This window comes from Xenopus tropicalis, chromosome 7, assembly GCF_000004195.4.
Source record: "Xenopus tropicalis strain Nigerian chromosome 7, UCB_Xtro_10.0, whole genome shotgun sequence".
Taxonomy (NCBI): Eukaryota; Metazoa; Chordata; class Amphibia; order Anura; family Pipidae; genus Xenopus; species Xenopus tropicalis.
In genome coordinates, this window is record NC_030683.2 from 45,876,807 (window position 1) to 45,891,464 (window position 14,658).

Sequence of the window (14,658 nt, forward strand, 5' to 3'; positions counted from 1 at the left end):
AGCCCAAAACTGCACTGTATACTCAAGGTGAGGCCTTACCAGGGACCTATACAGAAGCAAAGTTTTGTTTTCATCCCTTGAGTTAATGCCCTTGTGGCCATATAGATCATATGGCCAAAATCATATATAGAGCTTACCACTCTCTACAGAAGCACGCAGAGCAGCTACGTTATGATGAAATGCATCCTTCAAATCAACCAGCACAAAAGGAATTCCAAAGGATTTCAATTGAGTGGCAGCTGCAATGCCGGCAAATCCACCACCGACAATCACTACTCGAACCGATTCCTCCACGGAGACCTTGGAGCCCATATTTGTATCTTGAATGTCAGGAATGCAAAACTAATTACACCAGTTCAGTTTTTCTTTTGTCATGTGACAAACCTAGATAAAAACAGAAACATGTGAGTGGATTTGTATCAAGGCTCCTTGAGGAGATTTAAAAAAAAAAAAAAAAAATCAAGTGAGCAGGTATGGGCAAATCAGTAATTTAGATCTTGCACACATCAAGTGGTACATCTGCTGGTTCATATGTGCAATCATAAATATGCTACCTTTACACATACACTGGCCTCTATCTTTATGTCGTCCACCTTTGTCCTTTTAGATGTTATGGTATTTTCCATTTTTAACCTTTGATCTGCACAGGAGAAATCCTGGCGCTCATGTTTCTCACTACATTGGTGCAACAGCTCCATCTAACAATGAACAGGGCTTGTGCCTCTCATCTATTGTTTGTACAGCAGCAACCCTTACTGGAACCTGTCATTTGGCTAGTCTCCATGTCAGGGTAAATATCTCAGCAATGATTTTACATTTCAGTGGCCTAAGGTGCAATGTATACAGCTTTTCTGTGTCCTAACAGAAGTTGCATTGGAAATATATTAGTGAGGAATAATATTGTTCAGGTCATACACCCTATTGTTAAGGCGATAGGGTATAAAGCACCATGCTTTACTTTTTTTGGTTCAACTACTAATTTACTGCTCCAGTATAACTGGTAGCAACACTGTATATTCCTTTTTGATTTAATATAATATTCTCCTATGTTAACAAATCACAGCCTGTCCACTGATATAAGTCAGTAAGTAACCAAATGAAAAAGTTCTCAGATGTCAAGTTACCAGTATCAGTTCAAATCTGTTCTTCAGTCCACTATTCAAACATATCAATCTGGGCCTTAATATACAGGAGTTACAACATGCTTTTTTATTTAAGGATATTAGAACTCCCCTCATATTTGTATGCCAGTAGAATAATGGCCATAACATATTCATAAACAGTGACTGTGATATAATTTGTGTCACATGACTGAACCTTGTATAATATAAGAAATAATATACCCCTTGTTTGCTCAGAGTTTCATCACCTGTAAAAGCAATACAAGCCTGCAGTCTCATGCCTTAATATAGTGATAGCATACTTAGATGTTTTCTAGTATTGTTATATTTTTAACAGTACACAGTAGTCCGTACAGTATGTAGTTTATATGGGTTATTCATTTTATTAATATTCGTTATCTACACCAAACCGTCACTTTGTAAGGATATGTGGTTACTGTCAGAATGCCAGTAAGACCCAATATCCACAGGTAAGGAAGTATTGCTTCTTAGCTGCCTTGGCTGGTGGGAAGCTTTTCATTACCTGTGGCACAATAGCACGGGTTAGCACAGGTATCTTGCTTATTAAAGGAATACTGTCATGGAAAAACATGGTTTTTTTTTTCAAAACACACTCCAGCAGAATCCTGCACTGAAATATGTTTTTTTTTTTTTTAAATACAAACAGCTTTTGGTTTTTTTTTTAAAATTTCACATGGGCTAGCCATATTCTTCATTGGGTGACCTGTGCTCTGATAAACTTCAGTCAGATTTTACTGCTGAGCTGCAAGTTGAAGTGATATCTCCCGCCTCGGCTCCCGCAGCCGATCAGCAGAACAATTGGAACAGAGCAAGATCAGCAGCTCCCAGTAGATATGAGAATAGCACTTAATAGTAAGAAATCCAAGTCCGGCTTGGGACTCCTCCAGTTACATGGGAGTAGAAGAAACAATAGGTTACCTGAAAGCAGTTCTAATGTGTAGCGCTGGCTCCTTCTGGAAGCTCAGACTCAGGCACAATGCACTGAGATGGCATCTACACACCAATATTACAACAAAAATTCATTTGTTGGTTCAAGAATAACATTTTAAATGGTAGAGTTAATTATGTGCTATGTGAACAGTGTAATTTATAAATAAAAAATATACCATAAAAATCATGACAGCATGCCTTTAATTTAACCTTCTTGTTGCCAAAAATCTTAGCAAACAAATGTCTGCCAACCACTACAAAAATAATTTGCAACCTTATTTATAAGAATAATAAACAGGTTTCATTTTCAGAAATTTTAGTCCACTTTTAATATACTGGTGTGTCAAGCAGTATTATCAGGAAAAGAGAAAAGCTCATAGAGATGGATTTGTTTGAAAAAAATGAGGCCAGACCAGTTGAGCAGTAACTGAAGGGGTGTGTGCGATGCTTAGGAACCTGGTGTGTGCAGTAAAGGAACCTGGTAGCAACGAAAAAATGCCAACTATGCAAGTGTCTGTTCCATCAAACAATGTTGTTACCAAGTTTCTGCAGAAAAAAGTTGGAAATTTTAAACAATAACGAGTCTAGAAGCAAGGGAAAGTGGGCAAGTGAGCACCCACTGCAACTCAACAGCAATGAGACTTCATGGAACGGACCTTCAGATTGCTACTGTGTATGGGTGCCCCTTCTATAGGGTAATGTAAAAAATGTTACAAAGTTTGCTGATGGTCCAGTAAACCATAGCATGAAAGAAACCAGCAGCATTTTTACAGGTCTGCTGTTTGAAATCAAAAACCTGATTCACTGCTACTGGTGAATAGACCAATACAAACTTTATGGCTGTTATTACATTGACTGTAAGCACTACTGAAAAAAAAAGTGTCTGATCCAAATGATTAAAGTACTATATAAACAAATCAACATAATCATTACTGAGCTGATGTTATGTAATTCCTTGAAACCTCTGATTTACAGATAATATCATATAAACAAATCTCACTGGCACACAGAACAACTGACAACTTACTGTGTAATAAATAGTAATAGTTATTAGAAGCCAAGCTGAGAAGGGATATCATTGATTTTGCCCCTCAAACATATACTTATTCGGTTCAAGATAATATGTTATTTATTCTCACAAAGAGGTTCTGCAGCTGCTTTAGCCTTCACTGTAATGATCTACAAATCAATAGATAGCCTAGGAAAAAATGCTATTTTTCAGTAAGGCTCCACTGCCCCACATATGCATACCTCCGACCCCTGCACCTGCATGCTTCCTACCCTTGCACCTACAGGTACCGACCCATGAACCTGCATGCTTCCCACCCTTGCACCTACAGGTACCGACCCATGAACCTGCATGCTTCCTACCCTTGCACCTACAGGTTCCGACCCCTGAACCTGCATGCTTCCCACCCTTGCACCTACAGTTATCGACCCCTGAACCTGCATGTTTCCGACCCCTGTACCTGCATGCTTCCTACCCTTGCACCTACAGTTACTGACCCCTGCACCTGCATGCTTCCTACCCTTGCACCTACAGTTACCGACCCCTGCACCTGCATGCTTTCTACCCCTGCACCTACAGGTTCCGACCCCTTAACCTGTATGCTTCCCACCCCTGCACCTACAGGTACCGACCCCTGAACCTGCATGCTTCCTACCCTTCCACCTACAGGTACCGACCCCTGAACCTGCATGCTTCCTACCCTTCCACCTACAGGTACCGACCCCTGAACCTGCATGCTTCCGACCCCTGAACCTGCATGCTTCCGACCCCCTGAACCTGCATGCTTCCGACCCCCTGAACCTGCATGCTTCCAACCCCTGAACCTGCATGCTTCAGACCCCTGAACCTACAAGTACGGACCCCTGAACCTGCATGCTTCCTACCCCTGCACCTACAGGTACCGACCCCTGAACCTGCATGTTGCCAATCCCTGCACCTCCATGCTTCTGACCCCTGCACCTACAGGATTCCAATATCCGAGTACTAAGGCGGCTGAAACTACTCAGGGACATCTGAGCTTCCAGGAGTCACTTACATGCGCGGTGCTTTAGTTCCAATGTGTAAAGGTGCCGGGTGTGAGCTGCACAGATCCCACTTTCGCTGTGGGCAGGAGCGAGTCAGAACTCTCCTAGCGATGGAATAAAAATAGAGAGAGAGAGAACTCAGAAAAGCCCAGCAACCGTGACTTGGCAAAAATAGTTTGTTGGTCTGCAGGGACTGCTGCCACCTGGTGGGGATACTGGGGAAACGGAATGAAATGCTGGAGTATTAGCAGATGTTATCAGTTCAGTAGAGATAATGGCATATGAATGAGATACAATTTAGCTGATAAAGTAAAATAAAGCTGAACATGTTGTAAGTTTTTACACTGTTACCGAGCCAGTTAATTTGGGATGCATCATTTTTATAGACACAATATTCAAAGCTAATTCACAGAACTATATTCTCATACAGTAGATCTGCAATTGCTTAAGGTCATAGCTTAGAAATAACCCCCCCCCCCACATAAATCACCCCAACAATGCCATGGAAATACTCTGTTTGTTAATAGTACTTAAAATGCATGTGTTGAGATCTGTTTATGCTCTAATCACCTTGGCATCATGCAAACTAAGCAGGTAAAACCAGTTTCATAGTTAATGTGGGTTGAAAAAAGACAATAGTTCATCAAGTTCAACCCTTTCAAATGACCCAGTACATATACAGACTGTCGTGCAAATGTAAGTCCTCGTCATGTAAAGTCTTTTTTTCTTTTTAATGTCGGCATATTAATATGATGCAAATGAAAAAAACAAGGAAAAATAAATTTTGAAATCATGTATAATTAAAAAAAAAAAAAAATATATATATATATATATATTGGTTCTAATACTTTGTATTGCCCTTTCAGCAGAAACAATTGCAAGTAGACCTTGCTGCATACCAGTCTGCATACCAAACTGCATACCAATCTCTAACATTAACTGTCAGATTTCCTCACTTCTCTATACAGAATTGCTTCTGTGATGTTTGAAAGGTTTCTTGGATGCACAGCCTGTTTTTAATCCCCCAGCAGAATTTCAATTGGACTGATCTAGGCTTTGACTTGGCCATTCTAGAACCCTACATTATATTTTTTCCAGCTATTAGTTGTAAGTATGGAGTGGGGGGTGGCATTGGGGCTGCTGCCTCTGCCGACAATGTTGCAACTATGCAGTACAACACTTTAAAGTTCAGCTTAGAACTTAACAATCACTTACATCACACACAGGAAATTACATTCTAACATGTTGCAAGTGAATTCTGGGAACTGTAGTATTCTATTTCTACCATGACAGACATATAATAGAAATCTGTAATAAAGATTCAACATCCTCTGGCCCCATGAACTCTTTTTAGAAGTTAAGCATTTTAGATCTCCAGAGGGTACCGTCATTGTAATGGTTGTTTTAGCGCAGTCCCTGGTGGTAATGTGAAGGAACATGAGCAGATGCTATTGTCTCTTCATGGAAAAAGTGTTTCAGTTATTCCAGTCTTGGTATCTTGTGTTCTTTAACCAACACCAAATCTTCAACTTTGAATGAAGATGCACCTTCTCCTCCCTTGGTGTAGTGAGCTGATCTCAGGTCCAGCAAATATTGCTTCCGCCACCTGTTCCACAATTTTGTCACAAGCACTTGGCAGTTTTTCCACCTCCTTGACAATGACTCTTCAGTGGAACAGTTGTGAGACACTGTAGGAATCTTGGCTAATGGTTAATGGCTGGGGACCCTGAGCATCACTGTGACTAAAGGATAACAAGCCTAGCATTTAGAACACCCTCTACTTCAGTCAGAATTGTAGTGAGCTCTTCAAAGGATAACATTACCCTTCCCAAAATCTTCTCAAGACAAGACTTTACAGACCGAACAAGTGTTTTCCAGTATCCTCCCCACCAGGCACTTCTCTCAACAATGTACTTCCAAGTAATTCCCTCCTCTGTGAAGAACTTCTTTAAGGAAGTAGCTTTAAGGGTTTTCCATAGTTCTTGGAAGACACAGAGAGCTACTAAAATAGACAGTTCTGATCATTTACTGATAACTGTCTCTGTGTGTGTTTTAGCAGAGGACATTCTCAGTATTGTCTATGGCAGGGGATTTTCTGGTGTTCAGTAGCCATGTCAAGTAGCTGCTACTAGCAGGAGCGGATTTGCTCACATACCGAGCAATGGAGATCTCTCCCCACTGCTCTGTATGTTATTTAAAAAGGACATGTGAATGCACATGGGGGTGGCCTTGCGGTGCCCGGATAACAAATCTGGCACTGGCTACTAGTAGCTCAGTCTGTCTTCACCCTTAGGGCTCTGCCACATGGGGAGATTAGTCGCCCGCGACAAATCTCCCTTTTCGCGGCCGACTAATGTCCCCAAATTGCCATCCCACCGGCGAAAATGTAAATCGCCAGTGGGATGGCATACGTGGCGCCACGATTTCAATGAAATCGTAGAAGTTTCCTTTCAAGGCAAATCGCCGGTGGGATGGCAATTTGGGGAGATTAGTCACCTGCGAAAAGGGAGATTTGTCACGTGCGACTAATCTCCCCGTGTGCCAGAGTCCTAAAGGTCTTTGCATTATCAGAATAAACAACCTCTTTCTTTTAAATCTTTCTTTGCATTCTTCTGTGGCTAAGCTTATCACAGTCCTCTGGCTTGTGCTCTGGCTGATCACAAAATATACAGTTTGCAGGGTTTGAAGCTGAGTACAAGGCAGCTCCTGTCATCATTACAAGTCTTTTAGGTTTATATTCTTGATTTCTAATGGGGCTTTTTTTGATTGCACTACATTGCTGCTTTTTCCAATCTGAATAGGTGTAATGCACACTCGCTGACCTCAACCTCCTTTTTTTATTTCAGAAACATTGGCACATTACATTCTTGACATTACATTACATTCCTGATGATCCTGCTGGTAACTAAATTCAAGAGCTATAGCAATATTGGGCATAGCACAGTATTTCTATTGCTATAGTGTAATTTTCATTGGATAGAGGCAGCCCTGCAATGGCAGTTGCAGCAGCACCCCATAAGTATGATTTTAAATGGTTAAATTTGTTTATTTTTGACAGGCTGACATTTTTGTGGATTGCTGTTTCAGTGACTGATCTCAGAATTCCTGCCAGTGACTGATCTCTCCAGAAAACTTCCCAGCATTGGAAGTTTTACTGTCTCTTTGTATTACGCATGTGACTCTGCTTTTCCACATAACAATGTGATCTCGATAGAACTGGACTGTTTCAAACTCATCTCCAGTCTCCCTGTCGGGTTCATATCATGAGGGAGACTGCACTAAACTCTCCTGCAATATTTCAGTCTGAGGTGCTGACTTTCCTAGCTCCTCTTCTATCCTTTGCAGCATTTCTTTAGTGGAATTTCTGACTGCACCATGTTTGCACTTTAGTAAATCAATTCTTTCAGCCACAGAGTGGTGTAGTTCCACACAATCCCAGGAACAGGGAAACTTATGTAGGGATCTAAAATGATTGGGCCCCGTAGGATGGACACCCTTAGAGCAGCCACAGAGGGTATACTATGGTATTGGGATATATAAAGTGGTTTGGGATGTTAGCAGTTAAAAGGGAGTTCCCTGTAGTTCAAGCAGCAGCCACTGGGTGGTGTGTTAGAATATAGAAAGGGGATGCTTCCTGGTTCAGTAGGTTTTTAGCCTGGGACCTCCCTCTTGGAAAGAAGTGACCAACAGGCCTGAGTAGTAGATAGCAGTTCAGGAATAGATCGCTCTTGGAGTGATATGTAGGCTAACAGTTAGAAAGGGCACACATTACCCCTCCAGGAGTGAAAAATGGGTTAAGACCCCCAACAATTCATCAGCTGTAGATCAGGGTCCAAAGTGCCTAGTCAGGTGGAGTAAACCCCTGCTAGAGGGAGATTCCTAATCCAAGGGTACTGCAGTCGAGAGTACCGGGGAGAGGTCTCATGGGAGGGTCAGCCTGGCGAGAGGACCATGGAGAGCCCTATGAGAGGGTCTCTTGGCGAGAGTACTGGGGGGGACTCCCAAGGAGGATCATCTGGCGGGAGTACAATGGGTAACCCAAGGAGAGAGGTTCTCTAAGTGTGAAGTTAAGGAGACTGTGCCCTGATTGATATGTCTCACTCCTGGAAGTGGTCTGCCCTAAATAAAGAGAATTCACCTGGTTCACTATAACCACCTGTGTCTGGCTTCTTCCTATCAAGGGATCACCAGCTGGCCGGTAAGCAAATACCCCAAAGGAGCCATCAAGGAGCCTGCATAATATCAAGTTCCCAGGGCAGGGAGTTATAGTCACACTACACCTACCCTGGGTGGAGGCACGCCATTAACATATTGCCTGTTCCCCCATAGTCAGCGGGGGCTCAGGGCTCCTGTTAGCGCCAATACCAGAAGCAGTAGCAGCACTGTCGCAAAAGTGGGCTACACTTAAATTCAGAAAACTATAGTTCAGGAGGCAACTTAGAACCAATATACAATTACTTACATCACACACAGGAAATGGCATTCTAACATATTGCAAGTGAATTCTGGGAACTTTAGTATTCTATATATAACATAACAAAGATATAATAGTAATTTGTAATAAAGGTTCATCATGCAGAAGCCCCTGAAACAGCACTACTCTCTGGTACAATGAAAAATGTATACTTCATTCTATGGTGGTGAGTTGACCCACAACAAGATCATTTTAAGACCTCCAAAATAACAAAAGATACCCTATTTCACAAACATGTATTAAAAATGGACATCAGTTGGGACCAAATCATACCCAGCGCACTCCTGAGGCCACCAGCGTGTTTGTTCTACTGCTGAATATTGTATTGACTTCTAGTGCAACCAATGATAATGAATAGATCATACTTCAGAAATTCAGAGTAAATGGGCTTTAGTTATGCACAAAAACAGGATTTTATTAAAGTATAAAGCATGAGGACCATTAGTTAAGACCAGTAATTTGACTGAAAATACTCAAGGCCAGGGAATGTATGGTACATTTCTTCTCTTGTGTCTCCATACTTTTGTGGCTGACACCTCTGTTCCTCTCAGACCAACCACTTGGTTGCACCCCAAACTACTACTGCTGTTCCCCATCTTAAACCTGTCTGCCTTGCTGCTCCTTATATTGGGAATGTCATTCTTGAATTCCTCCTGGGAGAATCCTCCCTCAGTCTCTTTAGAACTAAACTCAAAGACTACCTCTTGTAGCACTTGCACAGCACTTATATCGCAGTCTCACCCACTGTAACCTGCAGCACTAATATCCTCCTATTTGTGTCCACCTTCGCATTTAGAAAAAAATATAACATAAGACCACAAGCCTATAATGCCACACCTTTAACTCAGCTGAGATAAGTTACTTTCTATAACCATACAACTTAATTAAGGTAGGGGAGATCCAAGAAAAACAAATAACTCAATGTAAAAAAAAATGTAACTTCTTGCTACAACACTGTTTTGCTCAGGCTCTGGTACTTATTACACTTGGTTCCACTTGACTGTAATTTAATTATTTGGAAATAGGCTGTTTTTAAATGATTTGATATATAGTAATAAATAAAGTGTGCCTTTTTTACAATAACATTGGTGTGGCTCAATTTAAGAAGTTAATCACAACTTTTTCACATTTTGATTGAGAGCTCTATGGGGCAGGGACCTCCATTCTCTTGTTGATTTTTAACATTTTGCAACTAAACCTTATGATTAATTGTATTTATTATCATACTTTGTATTTATCTATTCTTGTAATAACCCCCTACTTGTTGTATTAATTAATTGTCCTACCGGTCAGCTCTGTGTACATCAAGTGTGATTGATATCTGCCCGCTTTTCGGGCAGATAACAGTGGGTAGGCCCCTCTGAGGGCTACATTCATGGGCCAATAAGCTGCCAACTCAGACTGTCAGCAGCTGTTTTCGGTGTGTATGCCCACCTAAACGGTTTCATAGATGTTTCTTATGGGTTCAGCAAAAGTAACTGTGCCTTAGGGCAATATTCTGCTGCTGTTATGTTGACTGTCATATCCAAATTAGCCTTTCAGACAGGTCAGAGCAGTAAGCATTGCAGGAGTGTATCTAGCAAAGGACTTATTATAATAGTTAGTTTCACCTACTGGGAACAATGATATTTATAGCTTGTAGGCGCCTGAGTATTGTGGCATTGTGTATGTGTAACTGTAACAGTCTCCAGTCTTAGACCTTTCCGCTAGTATGTTCAGCTCGGGGTAAACACAGGTCATATGTAAAAGGATAGTTCACCTTTAAAACAGGAGCTGATTTATGAGCTCTAATTCTTTTTTTTTATGAGTAGTAATGACATTTACTGCTTGTAAAAAATGTCCTTTAGGATTCCCTAGTGGGAGTTTTAGTAAATCTGCCTCTTATTGCTTTCAAATAACAAACCACAGCTAATTACATTTGTCAATTGTTTATGTTTCTTTTTATAGTTTCAATGTGTTTATAATAGTAATATTTTAGTATTGTCTTTTTCTGCTTTCCCAATAAAAATCCTCAGTGAGCAGGCCAACCACTCTGTGAGGGAGTAGGACTATAATTGCTTAGCCCTCTATTTTGGCGAGTTGAAGCAGATGCAACACCCCCTAGCAGCCACACAAGGCTGGAATTCTGGCGAAAAAATGCTACATTGCAGGAATAAGAACATTGCAATTGAGCTTGAAACTGCACTTTTTTTTCTGCAGTCAATTGCACGTAAAACCACTTTCATTAAAGGTTATTGTGTGAAAATGTGTTTCTTGCACTTCCCTATAGCTCAGTGCCACTCTCTCTCCTGCATTCCATTTTGAACAGAGTGCTGCTGTGCCTATTGACTCAAGGGAACCCTGGAGCTACTGCCACCTCCAGGGACAGGCAGCACTATGGCTCCCTCAGCTTCCTGCGTCAAGAGCATCGCACCTTTGATTCTGGAATTCTGGGGAAAACACTGCATTGTGGGGAAAAAAACATGACGTTTATGCTTAAAAAACCCTCAATGTAAAAAAATCAATGTTTTAGCCCAGAGTAAATAAATATGTTTGCTTCTGCCACTGAGCCAGGAATTTGGCACCCAAAACCATCAAACAGCAGACACATTTACAGTAGCCGAGCTGCTTATTAGTTAAAATGAAAGAGATGTGATTATGTATTTTATGTGTAAATTGTATTTTTCTTTGTAGAAATAAAACTAAATAAATATTTAAAAAAAACAAATGACAGAAGTCCTCCTGGGAGTCCAGAGAGTTTTTCCTGCAGAACAGCAGCACAAGGGACTTGTATACTTAATTTAAGGAGTGTGCTTGTTTAAGCAAAGCAAATATATAGAAGTTAAGCACATTTTTTGTCCACATGACTGAGCCTTTCGGCTTTTCTATGATTCTGCAACTTGTGAGCAGATTTGACCCATAAGAAAGTAATTCATTTTGGTGAATGAAAATTTCCCCTAGTCCTGGCCTACTGCAAGAGTCAGGGAAGAAACTGCCCTCAGGAAACAGAAGCTAAATGCTTGCACCTGAATGAGAAAAAATAGCAAATAAAGATATTTTTTTAAACATATTTTCTTGGAGTACGGGCAGAAATGGACAGATTTGTTTGTTAGCGAAAGTGAAACGTGTCCAAGAATGTTTGGATATGGGCACAACATGTAGTTGGCACGCACATCTCTCAGCATGAATGTGTAGGATTCATACACTTCCCAGCTATATCGCAATTTCTGCTCGTCCTTTTAGAATCCCACACACACACAGAAGCTGGAACAGAACGAACGTCCCTGGTAGAAGTGATTGGAGCAGTTGCCAAATTTATATGTTTAAATACAGAAAACAGTTGCCTCTATATCTAAAAACATGAGTACCATGTTAGCCAGTAGCAAAAATAATACATAAAAAACACAAATACAAGAGTATTGTAGCAACTAGAAAGGGAAGTTTGAGAACAAACTTCATGTTGGGTTGAAAAGCGTGAAGTCACTGAATGAAATCTGATCTGTTGTTGGCTCCACCCACTTTTTCTAACCTTGGACCACAGTTATATAGTAAAACCACTGAGAAAAGTTTGGGGACCCTGGTTTTAATAGTGTCTGAATGGCAGCAACTTAAATTTCCCCACTGAAAGTCAACGAGTGACATCTGATTGGCGGCTCCACCCCCTTTTTCTAACCTGGAACTGCAGTTACCCAGTGACTAACTCTGCTAAGTTTAGGGCCCTAGGATTAATAGGTACAGAACGGCAGCAGTTTAAATTTAAACCAATAAAAGTCAATAGGTAAATTGTGATTGGTGGTTGGTGGGTGTGCCCACTTTTTCTAACCTTGAGTCGAAGTCACCCAGTGACAGATAGTGGCACCCTGGCATAAATAGTGTGAGAATGGCAGCATTTTAAATTTAAATGAATAAAATTCAATGGATGGAATCTGATTGGCTGTTAGTGGCCCAACCCACTTTTCCTATTTTTGAACTGCAGTCCCCCAGTGACCAACTGTTCAAAGTTTGGGGACTCAGGCATAAAAATTGTGAGACTGACAGCATTTTACACTTCCCCATTGAAAGTTAATAGGTGAAATGTGATTGGCTGTTGGTGGCTACAACACTTTTTTCTAACTTTAAACGGCAAATACCCAGTGAGTAACTCTGGAAAGTTTAACAACTCTGGAATTAATACTTAAATAATGGCATCAGTTAAATATAAACCAATGAAATTTAATGGGTGGAAATGGGTTGGCTGTTGGTGGCTCCGCCCACTTTTCCCAACTCTGAACCGCAGTTACCTGGTGACTAGCTCTGCAAAGTTTGGAGACCTTAGTATTAATACTTAAAGAATGGCAGCAGTTTAAATTTAAACATATGAAGTCTATAGGTGAAATCTGATTGGTTGTTGTTGGCCCTGCCCACTTTTCCAGACTTGGAACATAGTCACCCAGTGACTGACTGTGCAAAGTTTGGGGACCCTGACATTAAACATGTGAGAATGGCAGCAGTTAAAATTTCCCCACTGAAAAAAATGAAAGAAATGTGATTGGCTTTTGGTGGCCCCGCCCACTTTTTCTAACTTTGAGTATGTAGTCACCCAGTGACTGAATGTGCAAAGTTTGGGACCCTGGCACCTAACCAATAAAATTCAATAGGTGAAATCTGATTGGCTGTTGGTGGCTCCACACACTTTTAAAAAGTAAAACTGCAGTCCCCTAGTGACCAAGTGTAAAAAGTTTGGGACCCCGGTGTTATTACTGTGAGAATGGCAGCAGGTTGAATTTCCGCTAAATCAATAGGTAAAATCTGATTGGCTGTTCCCAGCTCCGCCCACTTTTGGGCATCCAGCAATCATCCTATTTTCATTCAGGCTGACCCCATGACTATGTGATTCAAGTTTGGGGAGTGTCGCCTCAAAGCTGTAAGTGTGGCAGCAGTTTCAATTTCCCCATTAAAGTCAATGAGTGAAATTTGATTGGCTGTTGTTGTCCCCTCCCACTTTGGGGTCATCCAACAAATGTCGCTGTTTCATTCGGGGTGACCCCATTATTATGTTATTCAAGTTTTGGGGATGTAGCTTCAAAGCTGTAATATTGGCAGCAGTTTGAAAATCTTTCCTGTCAAAGTCAATGGAAAAATTGGGGTGTTAAGAAAAGCACAAGCAACCTGCTCCGCTATAGGGCGAAGAAATGTGGGGAGTTTGGTTGTTGTACCCCTAAAACTGTAGGAGGAGTAGCGTTTAGAAAATGGGGGGGCGCTAAGAAGAAGAAGAAGAAGAAGAAGAAGAAGAAGCGGAAGAATAAGCCAAAGTCGAAGAACAGTATGTTGGGGTTTTCAACACAATTATAGTCATAGAATGTATCTGCACTCCTTTCTGTGTTCAAAAATGTGTTATTTATTAAGTCAACATTCTGGTGTCTGTAAGTGAGTTGTAACTGTAGCCTGTAAAGTTTGATATCAGTGTTCCACTTCTATTATAATATTTCTAACATTCTGACTGGGCCTGAGCTTACATGGGGCTGCACACAGCCCTGTACATTTCAGTTGAGATGCCAAAGTGGCAGTTGGAAACAGAGGTCTAGAGACAAGCACTTGCGGCAGTTGGTTTCAGTACTTGGTTTGTCTCAGACCAGAGTGCATCTCTTGGCGATTCCTGGATCTTCCAAGCGATTTCAGAGTGAGAGAAAGCGATTTTTTTTTGCAGGGGAAAGCAAATTCACCAACTTTGGTTGAGAGGAATTGCTTTTGAAGAAAGAAGATTATTTCTACAGAAAACAGAAGAAGAAAATCAAAAGTCCATTCTTTGAGACTTTATTGATACCATCAAGATGAAGAGAAGGATCGACGACGTGAGCAGCAGCGAGCAAAAAAGTGGGCGAAAAAGGAAGAAAAAGAGAAGAATACACAAGTGCAGCTCCAGTGAGGAAATGAAAATGGAAGGAAGGAAAAGACCCAGAGAGAGTGAGAACAGCGCTACATCAGAACGTAAGTAGATCAACTGCCATTCTTCTACTGTCTCTACCTAAATGTATGTCTATAGCTGTGTGATAGTATATATTTATCTGTCTTTGTCTGTTAATCTATATCAATATATATATTTGCATTTGTGTAACTATC

The 14,658-nt window shown here is 41.0% G+C and overlaps 1 protein-coding gene across 2 annotated transcripts in view; it reads right to left on the reverse strand.

Moving 5' to 3' along the window:
- aifm2 (apoptosis inducing factor, mitochondria associated 2) overlaps positions 1-14,658 on the reverse strand; it is an 83,156-nt gene that overhangs the window by 15,188 nt on the left and 53,310 nt on the right. The window contains exons 1-2 of one of the 2 annotated variants that reach the window (XM_018095294.2): positions 4,118-4,274; positions 138-384 (exon numbers count right to left, since the gene is read on the reverse strand). In XM_018095294.2, the coding sequence (XP_017950783.1) occupies positions 138-312 (175 nt within the window). In that variant the 5' untranslated portion in view covers positions 313-384; positions 4,118-4,274. 2 annotated transcript variants of the gene reach the window in all.